Source organism: Thermobia domestica, chromosome 10 (assembly GCF_964235325.1).
Source record: "Thermobia domestica chromosome 10, izTheDome1.hap1.1, whole genome shotgun sequence".
Lineage (NCBI taxonomy): Eukaryota > Metazoa > Arthropoda > Insecta > Zygentoma > Lepismatidae > Thermobia > Thermobia domestica.
In genome coordinates this window covers 74825826-74848269 of record NC_137463.1, presented here as the reverse complement: position 1 = coordinate 74848269, position 22444 = coordinate 74825826, and the positions used below count along the sequence as shown (strand labels likewise).

Below are 22444 nucleotides of genomic sequence, written 5' to 3'. Positions count from 1 at the left end.
ATGATAATTAAGTAATTAAACAAGTAAACTATGGTGAAAAATACAATATTAACATGTGCTAGCCAGTACTAACAGGAACGACTGTAAGGAGGTGAAAAGGCTTCCTAGCGGGTCACAATATATTCTCAAAAACGCCACCACGAACATCAATGTACTTCTGAGCAGTTCTAAGAACATTTTGTGTTGCACAACATAGTTATATACATTATATTCAGTTACGTCTGATGATCGTGCTGGCCATTCAATGGTACCACGGCGCCCAATCCAACGTCCCGGAAATTGTTCATCCAGATAGGTACGGACCTGTAATCCGTAATGCGGAGGGGCACCATCCTGCTGGAAAAAGAGTGGAAATGTGCCGTCCTCTGACAATATGAAAGGGAGGATGAGATCCCGCAACATATCCAAATACCGTTCAGCAATGAGGGTATCAGGAATGATGAATGGACCAATTAATTTGGTGCCTCATAGACCACACCACACCATTAATTTACCTGTACCTACCATTTTGCAAGGGTCAACCCACTGAGGATTTGTCGGGGACCAATAGCGACAGTTTTTCTTATTCACTTCCCCAGTGACAAAAATTGGCCTCATCGGAAAATAAAATTTGTGTGTGGAATGTGGGATCTGTTTGCAACTGTGCAAGGGCCCAGTCCCAAAATTCCACACGACGATCATGGTCATCTTCAGATAGATGACGTTGAAGTTGCAATTTGTACGGATGCCACTTGCTTTTCTGTAAGATACGTCCGATGGATATACGGCTGACACCACATTCCATGGACAGACGACGGGTACTTCGGTGTGGTGATGTAGCAAATAATGCCAGCACTGCTACTGATGTGGCTTCATCTGTTTCGGTCGTGGGTCTTCCACACCTGGTTTATCTGCTATGGAACCAGTATCCATGAACTTCTGGAAGAGTTGGGCGACATTAACATGGGACACAGGATGTCGATCTGGGTGCCTGGCATTGAATTCAGCTGCTGCAGACCTTGCACTCCTTCCTCCCCATGCCCTGATCAACTCCTTCATCTCTGCTGTCGTTAGCGGCATAATTATTCACCTGTAACAATAAAAACAGAACGGTAGAATTGGCAGTTAACACATTAAGATATCAACAAGCCGATTTCACCATTGTGTTTGTCTTTAAATTCTAGCCTAAAATAATATGCCTCATGACCATGTTCCCATTTAAAAATCTTGACGTGAATTCAGGATGGCCGCCATCTTGGTCACCATCACAATCCAACTTCCCCCTCGGTCTACTATCTTACTACATGGTTGTTGTTCACTATTTTCAACGAACACGGATTTTACAAGGGGTGGTAAGGGACTTATGGCTCACCCTGTACATAAATATGAAAGGAGCTATTGAATATAAGGAAGAAATAGGAACTACCTTACAGGAAATCTCCCCTCTAGGGGTACCTCCTGGATTCATCATTGGCTGTAACCTCATTGTATTGACGTGGCTCATATTTCCCTTTAGACTGAGAACAGATTATCATAATTACGTAATATAACTATAAATTTAGCACTTTCGAAGCAACTCATCTCCTAATGTTCTTAAAAACTGTTATTCTGTGAATGACTTTCCATTTTTGTGTAATCATTACCCGGATAACTGATCGCTTATTTTGAGGCTGTAGAACAAAGACACTGTTCGACATAATACATATAAATATATTCTGTAACAGACTGTGTGGTTCTAGAAATTTTCTGTGTTTATTCTAAAAGATTTAACCTGTAAACATTCACTGTAAACAAATGTTTTCTGATATAGGTTTCAGTTACAGAAGAAAAGCTCTAATGTTTTAAAGTCTGCATAAAAATTACATTTTGAAGTAGTGTCTATCAAGTTATAATTTCACAGATGCTTGTAATTAGGATGATTTCATAGTAAAAGAGCAAAATCATTATCAAACTATCGCTGTTAATCGAATCTGGCACACAACTTGTTACAAGAATATCCAGACATTATGCTTATATCATTAACTGTCAATCTACATGTAACAACATATTGAATAATGTGATATATACGATAAAATATATATTATATGATTTATTGAATTACATACCAGTAATGTGTAATTTGTCATAAGAATTTGCACATAATATTTAACAAAATCTATATTAAACTTCACAATAAATCATCATACTACATATTTTAAATTCTCGAAAATTATTTACAATAAAATTCAATACATTAAAACATTTCTTATAACAAAAGATCTTAACACAATATGATCAACCATCTCAAAAGTTATGCTCAATGTGGTTACAACTTTAAGAAAATCATCAACATGAACGTCACTATCCTTGTACGTGTTACAATCTTCAACAGGCTACCCCTGATACCGTCATTATAAGTATATTGAGATATCTCTGATTTTCAAAATAATGAAACGTTATACGTAATAAATATATTGATATGCTTTTTATTTAAAAAATAAGCTATGCGCAAGAATTAAATGTTGATATAAGGGATTTAATTCTTACGATCATGCTTTCATTTCAAGGGAGAATTTTGTGCAGGGTGAGATATTCTGTCCGTACCGTATGTTATAGATAAAACTAGGATTTAGAAACTTCTTATCGGGTAAAAGATATGCCTGAACAATTCAAAGATGTGTCTGTTGTAGCTTTCTTGACCCACTAGGAAGTGTGGGAGACACTCAGAAATAAACATCACATTTTAAATCAACCCACTAAATTTATATACTAATTCAGAATGTAAGTTTAATCATGAATACCTTAATATTAAGTTCATTTTACAAAAATACAAATATATATTTATTTTTACAGGAGGCGAGGCAGCTTCAGTTTCGAGATTATATGGGTTCAGTAGATCCTTTTGTTTTGGTACAGATCATTCGAACCCGGTGGTCTCTTAACGGAAAAAAATCAACTATACCAATGTTCGAGTGGCGCACAAGAACTGTTAGACACACTGTCAATCCAGACTTCAACCAAAGCATCACTTTTTCTGTAGACTCCAAAGGATCAGAAATGAAGGTAATTAACATGACTTGGGTCACGAAAAAATTACTGAGTAAATTATTTTGGTTGTAGACCAATGTGCTTTTCTCGATTACTTTTAGCGTTACACTATAGAAATTAAGTGTATACTTATTCTGTTTCTAAGCCCCACTTAATAATACTAAAATCACGATAATGAACTATTTTTATGCAAATATATCGATTAAATAGACTATTAAAGAAATAATATTCCAAATTAGTCTTATCAGAATTGTGAAAAATAGTACTCAACTAAACTTTGAAAAATACTTACTAGAATTTACTATAAAATATATTTATTTGTCTATGTTATATACTGTGGGGATTGATTTTGCATTATGGTCTGTGCATTCGCCAACGAAACCCTGCTCATGGTTCGGAGATCACGTTAAAACTACGTCTCATGTACTTCATAATCTAGGGGTTGCATAAGGAATAGGGTACACTGAGAAAAATCCATTATCCGGACAGCGGTATATTGCACAAATCCATAGGCTTACTCCGGAACTCTGAACGGAACATATGTTATCCATATGCAACATTTGTACTACTTTTTCCCCTTTTAGATGTTACATCGTGCCGCTTCAGAATATCTGACATCTAACAGTCTTCCGTATATTACATACGTATACGTATGTTACATACATCAGCTATATGTTATATACTTCCGTTTGTATGTGAGATCCTAACCGTCTATATACATTTCTTTCGTACGGAAAGTACGTATAGATGAAACACTTATATGGAAAGTATTATAAAACATACGTTTTTAGTTATACGTTTGATGCTAGATATTATATATAGTCGTACGTTAAGTCCAAAAACTACAGAATTTACACATGTAACCTACATTTTTACGTAAGCCACATACGTTTTTTCTCTGTTACGAAAGTCTAAACTCTAATTTATTACTACGAAAATTAAAAAAAAATATTTATTTTCATGTTGTAAAATGACACTTTTAGAATTATCTTAATGTTTTTCTGGTATATATAATTTCGAACTTATAAACCTAGAGTAGATTTTAAATAAGATACTTTGAAACAACTTAAAATATTCATTTGTTGTATGCAAATAACCAATCTGGGAGGAAATTGAAAGTATTGCACTCTATCACCATGATAGAAAAAAATATATTGTCCTATCTTCTTTAAAAATAGCTCACATCGGTTATAAAGTATGAAGGATGCATCATATTTCCCTATGTAAATTTTTCGCTTGAATTACAATTCTACAAACTGCGATGTGATACTACTTTAGGAAACGCTTTATATATATATATATATTAGGGATGGCCAAAATTTTCCGGAATCCGGATTCCGGAAATTTTGTTTTCCGGAATCGGAAAATTTACTTTCCGGAATTCAGAAAAATTCCGGATTTCGGAAAAATTCCGGAACTCAGAAAAATTCCGGATTTCGGAAAAAATCCGGAATTCAGAAAAATTCCGGAATTCGGAAAAAATCCGGAATTCGGAAAAATTCCGGAATTCAGAAAAATTCCGGATTTCGGAAAAATTCCGGAATTCAGAAAAAAATCCGGAATTCGGTGAAAAATCCGACATTCGGAAAAAATCCGGAATTTAGAAAAATCGGAATTTTTACGATTTTACTTTCCGGATTCCGGAAAGTAAAAATTCTGGAATTGGCCATCCTTAGCTAGTAGCTGTTAAAAGAGAAACACAATAATGAATAGGCTATATATACTGTATTAATTTCTTGTAGTTGGATATGTCTTTATCATTTACGTAGACAATTGCTACTGCAGTTATTTACTACTTTATGAGAAAGGTCTTATTTTCACACACAAAAAAGTCGCCGGTATGTCTCAAACATTATCGCGTTCCCACCTGCAGCTGCTCCAAAGCATTGCAAACTACTTTTTAACCAGGCGAAAGGCAGTGAAGGAAAATAAATCTCAACAAATATTCTAATAACATTCGCTTATTGTCAACATACCTACAGTGAGCGCAGAAAGTGTTCGTACACCGTGCATACTTTATATTGAAAACAGCTAGCATGAGAACGGGAGGTGGAAAATATATATATAACCAGAATTAAGACTACACATTCATACATTTTATTTCTATATACAAGAGAAAGGCCAAACAAACACAATCACTGTTTTGTTCAGAAGAAAAGAGAGAATTCCTTTTTTGTAAACGCAAAAAGTCACCGTACACTTATGCTTGAATTAATGCTTATAAAGTATATTACGTTATTTAATATTTTGTGGGATTACCCTGTGCGTTAATGATTGTCTGTAGTCTTCGTGGCATTGATTTCACCTGTAGTAGTTCGTAGTTCTGTAGCTTCGGGACTGATTATGTCCCATTCTTCTTGAATAGCTTTTCTTAGGCCTTCTTTAGTAGACAAGCTGTGCCTTCTGATTCTTGTCTCCAGAACAGATCATAGATGTTCTATGGGGTTCATGTCTGGGGATTGGGGAGGTGTGCGAATCTGTTTCAAGGTATTATAGAGTCAGGGGCGGATCCAGAGGGGGGCGATTGCCCCCCCCCACAAGAGGAAACTCTTATTTTATATATAAATAAACCCATCCATAACAAGTTTGGAGCTCTTAAAAGTAGCAGTATTACCGCCGACCGCGCCCCCAGAAGTCCGTCCTGGATCCGCCCCTGGCAAACCTTGCAGACAGGCCTCGTTCAACAGTACACACAATTGCGATGTATAATGTTTCTATCACTGTGCGAAACCATAAAAAAACAATAAAAAAATAATAATAATAAAAAAGAACTGGAAGACCAAGAGTGTTGAGTGAACAAGTTAAACGTTACATTATTAGGGAAAGAAAAAAGGTTCCAAAAAGTAGTGCTGTGCAATTGGCAACGGATCTGGAAACACGCGGTGTTAAAGTATCAGCCAGTACAGTGCGGAATATTTGCAGGGTATCATGGTCGGATAGCCAGGAAAATGTTCTGGGTGAACAAGACAAATCGTATAAAGAGACTAAAGTTTGAAAAAGAGTATAAAGATAAGGGATCAGGCTTCTTTCTGGAATAGGGTCATATTTTCGGACGAAAGTAAATTTAATTTTATCGAGTCCAATGGGAGGCGTATGGTATGGCGCAAGGTGAATACAGAGATGAATCCTCAAAATCTCGTCCCTAAAGTAAGACACGGAGGAGGGTCCGTGCTCGTCTGGGGTTGTATGAGTGCCTCAGGAGTGGGTCGTCTCCACCTTATCGATGGAGTGATGATCCACAAAGTGTATATTAACATATTAAAGGAATATCTCCATACTAGTGCGCAGAAGATGGTTCTTGAAAACAATTTATTGTTCAGCAAGACAACGACTCCAAACATACAGCGGAAAATACTCGATTGTAGCTACTCTATACAGGGGCGGATCCAGGACGGACTTCTGGGGAAGGGGCGGTCGGCAGTAATACTGCTACTTTTAAGAGCTCCAAACTTTTATGGATGGGTTTATTTATATATAAAATAAGAAAGTTTCCTCTTGTGGGGGGGGGGGGGGCATGGCCCCGATCGCCCCCCTCTGGATCTGCCCCTGAGGTTTGCTATCTTTCTCAAAGACTTATCCTTCTTATGCACTTTAATAATTACTTTTCTTGTCTCCTCATTTGTTTCTGTTCGGTTGGTTCCCATTTCGACAGCCCACCGTGCAGTTTTTTCACTCCTATTCACAATTAAACTCATTCTGTTACTCGTCATGCTATACAGAGGTGTATACTCAGGTGAATACTAGTGAACCCCAGTTGTGGTATCTTTGTTTCGTATTCGTACGTCAGGTGTACGATCACTTTTTGCGTCTACTCTATACATTTTCTACGGAATTTATTTACTTTCTGACCATTAAACTTGTCTTTGTGGTTCTTTATTGATATATTCATAAAGCTTAGTTTTCATTATTCATATTGTGTGTGTTATTACACTTCTTAAATTTTCTGTTTCTTTTTCGCAGGCATTCTCGTTTCAATAGCAAAGGTGTACGAACACTTTCTGCACTCACTGTATGTACAGTAAATACAAATTTATAATTTTTGACTTTACGAAGTATACAATGTAATTGTTCAATAATTAACATAAGCAGGCTTTCATTAATTTATATTAATATAATAATTAACAAAACTAATAAGCGGGTGATTGATGACTCAGTGATAGAGTTTTCATCTATGGTATTCTAACCCAGGACATGTGGGTTTTCGATGGCTAATTTTGTGTTCGAAAATTTTCCCGGTGGTACTCTTGGTTCCCTTTCTTATATTTGTTCCATCATCACTCATTAACGAATTTAGTTTATCAAAACTCTATAGCCATATATTCATTCTGTCCGTCAGTGAAACAAACAGTCTCAAGAACTATCTGATGGATTACCAATCAATTTTGGCCATGATGTACAGAGTCAATAGTTAAGAATCGAGTTCCCTGATGAATGTAATATTCAAACCGGAAGCGGTACAAATCAACCATTTCCGGTTTTAACGTTAATCATTATATAGTAAATATGGTAATAGATAGCGAGAAGCGGTTTGCAGTAATCGACATATATAACATTCATGTAGATAGAATGTTACCCAGTTTGTGCATCTGCTGAAAATAATGAGCTTAGGTATTTAGAGAGCATTTTCCGCTTTAGAAAATGTGTGCTTGGTAAAGAATGTTGAGAATTAGCTGAGTCAGGCACGTAGCTAGAATATGGTAATAGGAAGGGGGGGGGGGGGTCTGTCACGAAATACTGTGGTTATTTACCAGGGGCTCAATCATTCTAAACTATTTTATTGGCAACATATATTGGTTCGTTTAGCCAAGATTTCTAATGGGGGCATGATATGAAATACTGTGGTTACACACCAGAGGCTCGATCAATCTAAATATTTTACTGACAACATACCCATATTGATTGGTTAGGACAATAAAATGAGGATATATTAGTAAGTATTTTAATAAGAAGCTATGAAGAAATCTCGAGTAAAATAATACAAAAAAGTATTGAAAAAGATATAGTCTTCCGAGGTCATTCGAATGGTGTCGAGAATTTTGCGTCTGGGAAATTTGCGCGCTACCTCAAGAACAGGGAAAATTGCGCCTGCGATGTACCTCCACCGGGAAGTTTGAGCCCTGCGAAATAAAAGAACCTATTGGAGCTTACGCATTTCCTCGGAGGGGCTGACATTACAGCATAAACAATCCTCCCCCTACAACCATGCCATTTGTGATTTATTTTCATTGTGGCTATATAAGGGGAGAATAAACTTCAATATAAGCCAAAAGAACACAACGGATCAACGCAACCACTGCTTCTTCCAGAGATGATTTTGGGGGAACACTGGCCTCCCAGAGCTCTCAGAGTGCCCCCTCGGAGGAGACCAAAATAATACGTCTATAATATAATAATAAATAGAATAGTACCAGCAGTGACCCCCCTCCGGAATACTAAATATGCCCCCCGGAACATTTTTCCTGAAAGAACGACTGAACGCAATTGTGTGTTTGAAGTGTAATTTCAGCAAGTAAACACACTGTACATAGTTTTCTTGATAATATTACTGAACTGATTTTACATTCACTTTACATTTTCTTTTCTATATTTTGTGTCCTGAAAAGCCAAACAACTCGCAAGGATTGTGAACAGAGATATCTGGGTAGAGCCAAACAGCCTTTTGTAGATTAAATTATACTCTTTGATTATAGCTATTAATAAATAATTATATATCAGTCATTTATACGTTTATTGTAAATTTTGTAGTATAATGAAAAATTGTATTTGTATGGATTGCCCTTTAGTGAACTAAAATTGTATTTTTTTTCATTTGTTCGGAATATTATAACGGATGGAGTAACTCACTGAGACGATGAGAGGCAAGCCTAGTTCAAGTGCGAGTGGAAGTTACTTTACACAATACAATAATAAGTTGAATTGTAGGGCGCTAACATCCCAGTGCAAATATATAGCCGGCGCATTTTCCCCTCTTTTTGGGGTAGGGCGCAAACATCCCAGTGCAAATATATTGCGAGCGCATTTTTTCCTATTTTTGTGGTAGGGCGAAAATTTCCCGGGCGCAAAATTCTCGCATTCAAGGAAAATATAATGTCCGTGAAGTTGACAAGCCACTTATGTCAGACTCCAATTTCGACTTTAAACGTCGCTAGTGCTACGTTAGTGTTTGATAGTGACGCAAATCGTTAGTACTCCAACTGCATGCCAACACGCTCACTTCTAAGAATCATCTCAAAAATGAGGTTAACCGTTAGAGCAAGTAAGTGCTCATTGGTGCCATTAACATTAACGTTAATGCCTCCATCGTACGGCCCTTTGAGTAATAATAACACCACGTTTTTTGCTAGTCTCAATGCGTCCCTATATTCTCGCGAACATTCTGACGTGCCCAAGTTAGTTACTTTTTTTTGGGGGGGGACTATTGTTTATCTGTTATTGTTTATTGTTTATTGCTAGCCTGCAGAGTAGTCCTTACATTAATATGCCATTGTTCTTGATAATCATTGCGTATTTACAAGCAGTTTGTTATTACTGTTAGAAGATATCAACAAACAACGGATAAAATCTACTACTTAACGGTTCATATTTTTCTTTTACAGTACATAAACGATTAATAATAATAATAATAATAATAATAATAATAATAATAATAATAATAATAATAATAATAATAATAATAATAATAAGACTATTCCAGCATAAAAGTTATCAATTGCATCACACGCAACAAGCGACGCATATTTTAACTTCATAAAAAATCGTTTCTCACGATTTTCTGGAAAACTACGTATGATAACATCTTCATTATGTCAAGTTGTTTATCTCAGTGTGATATAAATGTCTTACCTCTGGACAATATCACAGTAAAACAAAAATTAAATATTAGGAGTACATCGTACTTTTGGACTACATCTCATTAACCATGGGAAGATTGAGTAGTGTATACTTCAGGATGTAATTTTCAGCTTAACTTGCATCATACATTCTTAGGATTAAAAAAAGGAAATTTGTTCGTTTGCATTTGAACAAAATTCTTAGGATTACAAAAAGAAAAAATAATTTTTACGAATTCCGGATTTTTTCCAAATTCCGGAATTTTTCTGAATTCCGGATTTTTTCCGAAATCCGGAATTTTTCCGAAATCCGGAATTTTTCTGTATTCCGGATTTTTCCGAATTCCGGAATTTTTCCGAAATCCGGAATTTTTCCGAATTCCGGAATTTTTCTGAATTCCGGATTTTTTCCGAATTCCGGAATTTTTCTGAATTCCGGATTTTTCCGAAATCCGGAATTTTTCCGAATTCCGGAATTTTCCGATTTTACTTTCCGGATTCCGGAAAGTAAAAATTCCGGAATTGGCCATCCCTAATATATATATATATATTCTTACATAATTTTTCTTACATACTTTTTATTTTTATTCATTTACTTTTGCATTAAATAATTCTCTTTCCACAGAAGAAGAATCTATTGAAAATATGAAGTAATTGAAAAGAAAATTAAAGCTTCGAAAATACAGAAGAAATAAATCACCTTTAGTTTCTCTTTCAGATGGACAACTTATCGTTTTAGATATTTAAGCAGTTAACTTGATTGTTCCTTTACTTTATAAGTTTTCTCGTTAAATATTTGAATACATTTGTTTTCTATTTTTGATAGGAATGGACTCTCAGACTAACAGTTTTCGATCAAGATAGATTTGCTAACCCAGTTGAAATAGGTCAACTTAATGTGCCTTTAAAAGACATTAAACAGCTGACCGTAACAAATGAACCTGTTGTTCTCACACGTAGTCTTTCGTACGTGCAGAAAGTAAGTTATATTTATTAATTTTGTACTTGTATTTTAGTATTATCAAAATTATATTAGTGAATTATTAAATTATGATCTTTTACTTCATTTTATGATAGTATCAGAATTTGTAACATCATATTACATAAAATAAAATAATTATACGATAATAATTGAGCGATGAGTTGACATCGTAATCATCAAAAGAGTTTATGGTTTTAAACATTTAAGACTGTTTTGTTTAAAATGTCATACTTCTGTATCTAATGTATTATTTATATCAACGTCGAATGAAAATAGCATATCACTCATTTATAGAAATAATTACTCTTGAAACATAATACTAATTTGGAAGATTTGAATAATTTTGTAGGAATAGAACGAAAGACAAAGTATTAGTTTCTATAAAGAATTAAATTGTCTTTCTGAAAGTTCAAGATGCAAAATGAATGTCATTTAAGTACAGAGTAAAAATAAACAAAATTCATCTTATACAGAAATGGACGTTCATTTTGAATCCACCTTATTCTTCCTTTAGAGTTTTAAACTTTTATTTTTAAATTACAAATTCAGCAATAATAATTGAAGTCTCTGCGAGGAAACATTCTTTCTCAAATCGAGTTTCAATTTGTTTACTTGTATTTTTTTCATGAACAAATAGTGTATTATGAATTTGAGTGTGAGCTTATCTTTTTAATTTGTGTGTGAATTCAACCGAGCATTTTTATTTTTATATTTTTAAGTATACTATTTTCTATCGGCAGGATGTTGGTGAGATTCTTTTTGGGATTAGTTATCTTCCAACTGCGCAAAGGTTATCGTTTAGTGTTATAAAAGCTACGAACCTTAAGTACACGGAAATTGTCGATTCTCTCGATGCATTCAGTAAGTATGATCATTAGCTAATGATTCACTCATAGATTTTCTTTTGTTGCTGTTATTTGATTTTTTAAAATTTCAGATCATATTTTCATACAAAATTGATTGTATACTAGTCTAATTTTATGTAAAATATCATTAAGAAATGAACACATTCAATAATAATAATAATAATAATAATAATAATAATAATAATAATAATAATAATAATAATAATAATACTGTTATATATACTATAGAAAACCCCGAAAGAGACTGCAGCAAGGACTTTCGGAAACGGATAAAACAGAAGTATTATTCAAACAAAATAAGAATGTTTTATAATATTTATATCATTATCAAATGATTACCCGTTTTATCTTTGTATTTTTACAATTATATATAGAGTAAGGGGGCAAAGAGTATACACTTAACATTCTTCGTTTTCTATAAAAGACAAATTTATTATTTGTGTACTGGAAACCATGACAAAATATTACTTGATCCTTGTGCTTGAATATGAATTACAACCGGTGAAACACATAATTAGAAAAAGTAACAATATTTCCAGCAAATAATTCAAATACGCATTCTTTGACACCTAGACGGCTAAGAATACTACAAAAGACTGGTCAAAGTACATATTAACAATTGTCACATACTTAAGGCCCATATTCATTATAATCTGATCTGATCACTGCTTATGCCGCCATTCTTGATATACCTTATTCTGTACCCAGTAATAGTTGAAGTATTCTCCACAACAGTGTAGAAAGCTTTACTGTTTGCTGTTCTTTTGAAATGGAAAGAGATATAAAATCTAAAGGAGGTTCCTTATGTATGTTGATCATTTTCCTTTGATGTGTATTGGTGTCCATTGTTGTGATTCTTATCATTTCATTTTTATTTTTCTCTCCTACGCCTGAATCAACTATTTTATACAAGTATATTATCATCATCATCATCGTAGGTATTCTTCCATTATTGAAAGGTCACTTGCCGCAATAGAGAAAATTTATATGATGATCCAGTAAAAATTTCTGATGCTCCTGCATTCCTAGAGTTTTTAGTAGATTTGAGTGTAGGTCTATACCTATGTATAATAGCAGAAACCCCCAAGTTTATTGTATTTACTGAAAATTTAGCAATGTTGAACAATACTTTTGCATCGGTAGCCAATAATTGGCTAGCGAGCAAAAATATATACTTACTCCTGAGCGATACAGGTATGCGAACTCTTGCCTTCCCTACACTATTAAACTTTTAGTCGATATAGGGAAGTATCTGATAAGTACTTCTAGCACAGCCGTACGTATACATTGGCTAATTGGAATCGCTGTCTATGGTATTCAATATTACTCAGTTGCAATCACCTGTTTTGGGTTAATGTTTAAATTATTCACATGAAATATTGTACCAGAAATGAAAAAGAAAACATTTATTTACCTTCAGCAAATATACGAAATCCAGGATCAGAATGTTCTATGTTGTGGCTTTCCAAGAAGTCCTAGATTTCTATTGTGGTGGTGATGTGATAACCACGCCCAGGTTGATAAGTGCTGGAAATAGGCAATTGTACTGTTAGCTGTTCGCATACTTTAAGCCCCTTTACTCTATACTTTAACCAACATTGTTTTAACATGTTTAGAGTGTTCTTGCAGAAGACAAGTAGAAGTAAAAATAATTTGTTTTTCAAGAAAAAATGAAAAAGGGTTATGAGTCAAATTCATTTCTTTGAAAGAGCATTCTTGTAACTGACTCATTGTGGGATTTAATGTTTGTTTCTCGCCACATGAACACCGACATGACAATGTTGAACAAAAGTTAATGGCTCATATTTACAATTAAGATGTGGTATAATCTTAACCTAATGTATGGTATTACAAATTAAAAAGTGAAGACAGTTAACTGGAGATTATTTGAGAAGTTTTTAAGATTTAAAGGCAATATGACCTAAAGAATTGTAGTTACCTAGATTGAAACTTACTCTTGCAACGTGACCTTAAGTAACCATCAGATTCCCATTTTGTAACTGACTAAGGAGTGATTGATACTAATTATCCCCGAGTATTTTTCTTCTCTTCTTGAAAAGTAAGAATATTTAGCTTGGGATGAAATGAATTTGCTTCTGTATGGAGAAAGAATTATTAAATGTAAGACGATGTCTTTTCCCACTCGGAATAATGTGGAAAGCTTTTGCTGTACATGTACGATTTCTTACACAAGCAAAAACGTTGTCAAGAAGAGAGAACAAAGAGCTTATGGTAAACAAATTCTTGAATTTGGCACAGAGCTTGTATCACGGAGTTATTTGAGCAATGGTTCTTAAAATGTAGCAAAATACTTCTCCGAGACATCTATGTATGTGTGTGTGTTCACACAGCAACATAACACACAAAATCTTGGGTTGGTTTAAATACTGTGAAAGCAATAGTATTTAATTAGACATGTAAGTGCGACGTGGTTTGTTTACTTGTACAACTTGAATGTAATTTTCATTAATGAATTTTGATCTAAAAATTGAAGGAAATTGAAAAGAGTAAGTGTACAGAAGTTGTTGAACTAGTAAATGCGTAAAAATACTTTTCAAAAGTAATTGAAGAATGAAAAAGAACTTAACTAAAAAAAAGGGACATAACTAAAACAAACATTTAAGTTTTACTCATATTCAAATGCATTACATCTAATTATGAAATTCATGTGTAAATTAGTTTCTTTATTAATATATGGTTAGTGGAGCTGTAAATATATCATAACTTCTGTAAGAAAATTGAAAATACACATTTCTTTATTGTTACAGATCCATATGTTAGAGTAGTAATGATGAATCAAGCAGGCCGTGTAATAAAGAAGAAGAAAACTACTTTCAAACGTGGCACAGATGCTCCTGTTTTCAATGAAACCCTTACATTTGATCTTCCGAATAACCAATTAGAGACTACAAAATATCGTGTTCTACTGTGCAGTAACACAATTGATGAACCGCAATCTCCTAAGACAGAAGTGGCGTTGCATGAAAACAGAAATTTGAGTACCCCTTCACCAAGTGGAGATTCGACAAAGAAACACAGAGATAAATGTTTAGGTAAATTAGCTCTAGGGAAACACGTTCGTGGGGAAAAGGAACATGATCATTGGGTTAACATGATGCAAAGTCCACGTAAAGTTATTTCTCAATGGCATTCACTAAAGTGACCTTTCATTCAATCTTTGAATTGTGTTTACAATTTAAAATAATTTAATATCTTAGTGGAAACATTTTATTGAGTAAAAAGTGCTGTTATAATTTTTGAAAAGTGTTAGTTTAGGAAATGGTGCTCTTTACAGTGAAATCATTATCCCAGATCTGAGAGAGCAGAATGTGATTCGTCAGTTAATTTTTGAGATGTCGGTACTAGCTATTTCTCATCTATGGACAACAACATGCTGAGCCGAAACTTACGTCATCATTATAGTTTCATATACTGCTAATACTGTAAGAATATTTTAATGTTCATACGTGCTATAAGGATAAAAATTAAGATTTATGAGTATGATTGTAACAAATAACAATAGAATTTCTCAACATGTAAGCAATAATTTTGCTCTGTAGATGCTTTTGTATGATTGTTTTGATGTCGTTATTCCTGTTTTTGCTGGTTACGAGTGAAAATTTCGCAAATGTATATAGAGAAACTCTATATAAGTATTTCGTTAAATTGCAAAAATTTGTAGAGTAAATCTAAGATGTGCTTGCAATTCGATATTTTTCGTTACTATAGGCGACCTGTAATGGAATGCACATTTGACTAAAATTTCTGAGAGCTTTTAAGGTTGGAAATTTTTACAGAGTGTAAATGAAGAAATTTATAATAATTAAGAACTATGTTGATTACTTACAAAGGCACACTCTATCATCTTTTCTTTTAAATAAGAAAAGACGTGGATATGAATATTTCTTCAGATTTAAGAAGCTCTAAAATATTTATTTAAAATATTTTCTGAATACTTTCTGGACATCGAGGAAAGTACTGGTGCTATATTTAGAAAATGAACATCTTTAGATCTTCTTAACCCTAAAGAGCTAAATCTAGCTACCATACATGCCTCTTTGTGGCTATGTAGTTGATCTACGTGCTGTCTGTACACGTAGGCCTGGGTTAGATTTCTAGAGAGACAAAGATTTGGGTAGAAAATAAGTAGTAGTATGGATACCACTTTGAGTAGTGAGTATCGTCCCAAGTAATCTCAATAAAACACACTTTCTAGTGCTTTCAAAATCTGATTTCTTCTTCCATATGAACTTTTTAAATTTCTATTTTTAAAGTTCAAAATAACGCTTCCAAGGACAATGTGGATGAAATATTAACTTTCATTGATATAGAAACTGTATTAATACTTGAAATAAATAAGTACAAAATTATAAGACATTACATTATTAAGAAGATTTTTTCTCATGAAAGAAATAAGAACTTATACTAAAAGAATATTAAAGTTTAGCTTTAGTTACTAGAAGAGTAACTTAAGTATTACAAACTAGTTAAGAGATAAGTTTATTGTTACTTATGTACTTTCTTCCCAAATATTATTTATTAACTAGCTTAAGGGATAACATATTAAACTTGAACTATGATTTTCTATGATAACAAAATAAGAAATAACATTTTTCCCTAAAAGTTAAACAAGCAGTAGTTAATCAGTCTGTCTCTATGCTAATTAATAAAATCCCGAATTGATGCACATTGTTCTACGTAAATACAACAAGGATTTTCATTAACTTTGAATGAAAATTCATTTCTAAATTTGAATGAATTAATGTATTGTGTATATTTTAGAGAGAAGTATATTGCTGTGGTTTAACATTTTGTAGAAAATACTTTCACTTACGTTAAAATTTTTATCAATAGACTTTCTCAAAAGTTCTGGAATTGTTAATGATGAGGCCTTCCAATAACTAAGTTACAGGACTGATAGTTTCTATTTTATTCCAAACCTATATATGATTTTGTTTTACAGGTACATTAGCAATATTTTTGTATACCATGAAATAAAAATGTAAATAATCATGTAAATATATTGTATTTTTCATGCAAAATAAAACTGTTCTAAAAATACATGTATTGGCAATATTGATACTACGAGAACAACAAAATCGTTACTATTAACTTTTAAGAGCATACATTGATAATTCATACGCTGTTTTGTAAACTATTACCTCCATTTTGTCTATACGCAGTTTTATGAAGAAAATCTATTACATAAAGTAGATTCGTCACTGACTTCATATATTATCAAATTCTAATATTATCACATGCTTCTTATTCATGTCAGTCTATTTGTTTAATTGTTAGTTCAGCTAACTTTGTTCAAACAGACTACTCTATTTTTTGCATGTTTGTAGTATTCAAAATCTTACAATGTTTTGACTTCTACCTTCTTGTTTCTTTAAAGTAGTTTCTTACATTATTGTTTAATTGTACTATATCTGTTTAAATCGAATTGTGTTGGCTTTGAATGATTTGATTAAAAATTTTAAGAAAATAGTTTAAGGGTGACTATGTATTCTGTTAGTGACGTTTGAATTCTAAAGTGTTAACAACACACAGTCAAAAGTGATAAAGTTGAATTCTTGCAGCCCGTTGTGAAAGATCTGAAATTACAGTTGCCTGTGCATGTATTTTAGGAACAGTCTTGTTCATTTGATTTTCGTAAGAGTCATCCAGTTATAATATGTTGTAAACAATAGTATATGTGTATATATTTGAACACAAAATATTCATTTGCATGAATATAAGAATTATTAAAATAAATTGTAATCTAGTCTTTGTTATACTGGTATTATTGGTTGTATAATATTTCAAAAGCAACACTATTGAAGTTAAAGAGAAATTTGGATTTAAGCTATTCAGTTGTTTTTTCGAACTAGAAATAAATGTTTAAATATTATTTATAGTTTTATTATGAGTTATTGAAAAGGTGAAAGTTGAAATATAGGTTGTGATATGTTTTATACGCTAATATGTCTGGCACTATTTCTTCTTAAAGTTGAGGGAAAACATATATTTGTAGAGTATTTTGGAATTAAAACCAAAAGAACTCGAATAAATCTTACATAACTAATATATTTGTAAATATTGTTATCCTATTAAGTAAAGTGGCTTTTAAATAGGCGTATTAGCAAATAAGAATGTTATATAGCAGTTCATCAATAAGATATCTTAGTACCTTACTATTTTCTGTAAGATGCTGAGAAATATATATTTTTAAATATTTTTACATAGTTATGTTTAATGTTTTTGAAATAATAAAAGACATTTTGTTTACTTCTTAATGCAGGGTATTTATGTTATATGTCTTCTCTTAGAATTAATTGTTAATTAATTTATTAAATACTTGTATAAATGATTCATATGCGTTATGTATTTTTATTTAGAAAAGCAAACTGTTGTATTAAGACTAATGGAACTAATATTTTCATTGTCAAATAATTAAATTGAAGTTCTTTCATTTGATATATCAATTGTGGAGTTACATATATTTTAGACTGTGAACTCAGTAAAAAGTACATATTCATGAATTTCCTCTCTTTCTAAAAATGTACAAATATTATTCTTATTGTTATATCTACATACAGCTTATTTCAGTGTTATTTTCATTCGAGTAGATTCTCCGCAATTGACGAACAAATTTTTTGACACATGTACACTTTTTCTTAGGCATTATATATATTCGTAGGATATTTTGCAATGACGGTTTGGGAAGGAAGTCACATCGATAAAAATTAAACTTTTGTGTACAAGAATCAGAATATTAGATGGGTATCTTCTCGTAACTTTAAACAATAAGTTTTTTTAGCGATGTGATTTTTCTCAAAAGTCACCACTGATAATTGATCTTATTAAAGTTTCAAATTTAATGTGTCATATAGTAAGTGTAAAATAGGGAGTTGATATTCTTAGTATACAGTTAAATTATTATTTTTTTTATAGAAATATGTTGTTATGTATATGAAACTTAGGGCAAGAGCAGAGCTATAATTAAATATCCGTTTGCTGTGAAGTCTTCATACAAAAGAGCAAAAAGCCAGGTATTCTCAAATTTAGTGTGATTGGCATAGCTTCCTCTTTTGGTGGATTCTTAATTTGTTCTGTGCATTTTTCGTTACACTTTTTGGAACTGAAAAAGTTCATTGTCTGAGATACATGTTACTCGTATTTAACGAAAATGGAATTTTTATGAATACATCCATTTAACGGGTACCAAAGTCGCGGATAGTATAACTTCATTGTGAAAATTGGTGACTATGAGCAATTAATCAAAACTAATTAAAATATGCTAATGAGAAATAATGGATTATGCTTAACTGTATATATATCTGTAAGTGGTTTGAGTGTACTGAAAGTAGTGCATAATTGTAACTATTCAGGACATTTATGTATTTAAATATTTTCTTGAATATGGTCATATTATTTACGTAAGCATATTGTTCCTATATTTTTATGAAGTCTTTTTTCCAATTAACACTTTATAAATATTTATTCCAGCATTGTTTATTACAGAGCAATCATACTTTTTCTGTAATTGACCGATGTAATAGGTATTTCTTGATTCGTTATACGTAATTTATGTATTCCAATAAAAAACACTTTGTATGTGTATTGGTAAATAAATTATAATCTTGTGCAAGCATTTTATTCTACTCTTGAAGTTTTCTAAATTAGGGTTTATAATATCATATTTCTTTCATTTTCTTTTGCAAGAAAAATGTAGAGTTGAGTACATTTTATATAACTATTTAAAAGCGTACACTTGTTCAAGAAAACTAGTATTTATGGGTTAAATTCCGTTAAACCCCACAACAATTATTTATAGCATGGTAAACCAAACTGAAGCTATAACTAGCTTGTAACTGTAACTGAAACTAACCTAACCTAAACCTATCCTCACATATGTTCTATTAACTGAAGGGATTAACAGAATTTATGCCATGTGTATTTGATAATTAAAATGCATAATATGAAAGTTCTAGATAATCAAGATAAAAAGTAGTAGAAAACTTATGCCAGGAACCCATACTTACAATCGTTGATCTCATATAAAATATCACTAGGTTACTTTAAATCCAGGTTTCTCATTGTAGACGTGTTCAATTATATGATTTGAAAAGATTTAGGTTAATAAAAATCAGTAATTTCACACAATACATACTAGTAGCTGATTACACTAAAGTATTGGGCAGCCAGACAATATTAAAGACTGTGTAATTTTATTTACAATGTATTAGTTTCAATACGCATTCTAGTTTAAACTTAGTGTAGAATCTAACTTCTCTCTTCACCTACGGAAAGGAATGAAAAATTGTGAAGTTACTTCTCTTTAACTCTTGACACCCCAGCGAGCAGCGAATGTGAAAGATTATCAACTATGTTGCTTCAGTATCTTTGTTCTATGATATTTGTATTATTTTACTACTTCGAACTGATATATTTTAAAGAAAACCAAAAATTGACAAATTTGTTGACAAAAAAGCAACTCAGGATAGTTTATAATGCGTGGGACACTGAATGTATTCTTAAAATTCAGGATGTTTCTTCTAATTCGGTACAGGTGGTAGCCCTAGATGTAAGTGGACTATATCAACTCGCTTCTTCTATTCATTTCATTGATGGAGAAAACGTCGTTGAACAGTATCTCTCTGTTGCAAGAAAATATATCAAATTTAAAAAGATATTTTTGAAGTACATTGCCATTGGAACATACTGATATCTACAGATATTTCCATGTAGAACTGAGGACAACGACAGAAACAATAAGGAAATAAGCCATCATAGATATGTCTTCTACCAGTCTCGTCTTTAAGGTATTATGCCACAACGTTCGCCACTGGAGAATGCCTTTTCTTCAACTTTAATCATCCCTTCTTTACCCTTTCTTTCTAGCCTCGCACTTTGTATAAAACAAATTGAGTTTATTTCTCAAACTTGAGCTATGTACCCTAAACTACCTCAGTACCAAGTTCGATTCTACTTTTTACACAATATTGGTTATTTTGGCCACAATAATTTTCCGATGTTAATCGGTGGCGGAGAAGTTAAATCGGCTAATCATCCAACAGGGCACCAATTCAGGACGTTACAATAGATACATGGAGACAATTAACTTATCGAGGAAGAATTGCATCCGCATGTGCATAAATGGTGTCCGTTTAATGACAGTTCTTATAAAAGGATTTATGGTAAAGGCGGAACGACGAGACAAAGTATGATTATTATTATGCACCACTTTCTACATTAAGAAGCGTTAGTTTGTTTTAAGATTGGAGAGGATTTGAAGTCAATTTTGGACAAACTGTTTGGTTAATAAATTACGTTAGAAACAAGTCTCTCAAGTAACGGCTGCTTGTTAAAGTATGTAACGAGCAAAAAAAAAAAAAAAAAAAAAAAAAAAAAAAAATAACACAACATCTTCTCCTTCATACAGAAATCTTCTGGTTATCCAGAGGACAAATACTTTGCTTAACTCAAGGATTGCAGTTATTTGGGTAAGTAAAGAAAACCGAACTTGCTGGTCCATTAAAAGATGAACTCTGGAACACGAAAGTGGTCTCCCTTTCTCATATATCAAAAATACCATAAAACTTTAAATACTAAGTCCTGGAACTTGTCAAGTTACACCACAGGATGATGTTGGCGTAGTTAGGTCTGAACGAAACGGAAGGAATTACGGCTATTTCTCGCTATGTTTCAACATATTATGAACATAGAACATTATTTTTTTTCCCGACTTTGTAGATAACCTTTCCTATATTTCCCTAGTGATTTGCTGCGTAAAAATAAAGCGACACTTTATATGATAAAATATTAATATCAGTAAATATCTTAACAAGTGTTTCTCAAAGCACTCAAATTTCGAAGCACTGAAACTTAATGTGTTATCTCGGTGCAGTGTCCCCAAAATACACAATTGGTACTTAACTTTTTGTTTATTACGAAATCATATTTGATTACATCGTAAAAACACATGTAGATTTTAAAGTTTTTCTGATACAAGCACATTCTCTTGACGTTGAGGAATGCGACGAAAGCTCCTTAAAATAATATATTATCTACTTCCTCTTTGAAGGCCCTCATGTGGCAACTTCGAATTCATTTAATTGAACACACTTTAGTTCTCTCCTTCTTTTCGAATCCACTTATACAAAGCTAGAGATAGAGCTTTAAATCAATGTAGGGGTCCCAGATATTCCGATTAAAATACCGGGACACTTATGAATTTACAGTGTAGTGATAGTTATGAACATGCTTTTTGCTGAAATATCAGAACTATTTACTCGTAAATAATAGATCAACATTCACCAAAAATGAGTAACAGAGAGTAGATCAATCCTATTATTTGAATATCAATTACTAATAAATGAGGGATTTTTTTTTACATATCACACGAATGATTTTTACTTATGGAGAAAAATGGAACCTTTGGAGTTTTGAAAACTTTCTCTGTGCGGGAGGTCCCTGTTGGTATAATGGCTAGCGCCTATGCTCTTGGTGAACGCGATCTCGAGTCGATTTACGGAGGGGGAACATTAAAAAATAATTTTACGATTATAACTTTCATGAATCATCCGTCTCCTTTCCATAGGATAACCGGAAAACGGTAAAGTAAAACAATTCATTTTCATTTTTTAAGGAAAAAGAGAATGCAAATCCGGGACTATGTAGGCTAAACCGGGACGTCTGAGAGCCCTAAACAAGTGGCAACTGAATAGGCAAGTAGTTGCACTGTTTGTTTGACACCAATTCTTTAAATTATTTTG

The 22444-nt window shown here is 32.7% G+C and overlaps 1 protein-coding gene across 1 annotated transcript in view; it reads left to right on the top strand.

The window, feature by feature from the left end:
• Nucleotides 1-19318, top strand: part of LOC145662497 (synaptotagmin-5-like) — a 107415-nt gene extending 88097 nt beyond the window's left edge. Inside the window, exons 6-9 of the mRNA XM_081728132.1 lie at nt 2812-3021; nt 10663-10815; nt 11559-11679; nt 14453-19318. Of these exons, the coding sequence (XP_081584258.1) occupies nt 2812-3021; nt 10663-10815; nt 11559-11679; nt 14453-14847 (879 nt within the window). The 3' untranslated portion in view covers nt 14848-19318. The remainder of the gene's footprint in view (nt 1-2811; nt 3022-10662; nt 10816-11558; nt 11680-14452) is intronic.
• Nucleotides 19319-22444: the final 3126 nt, after the last annotated feature.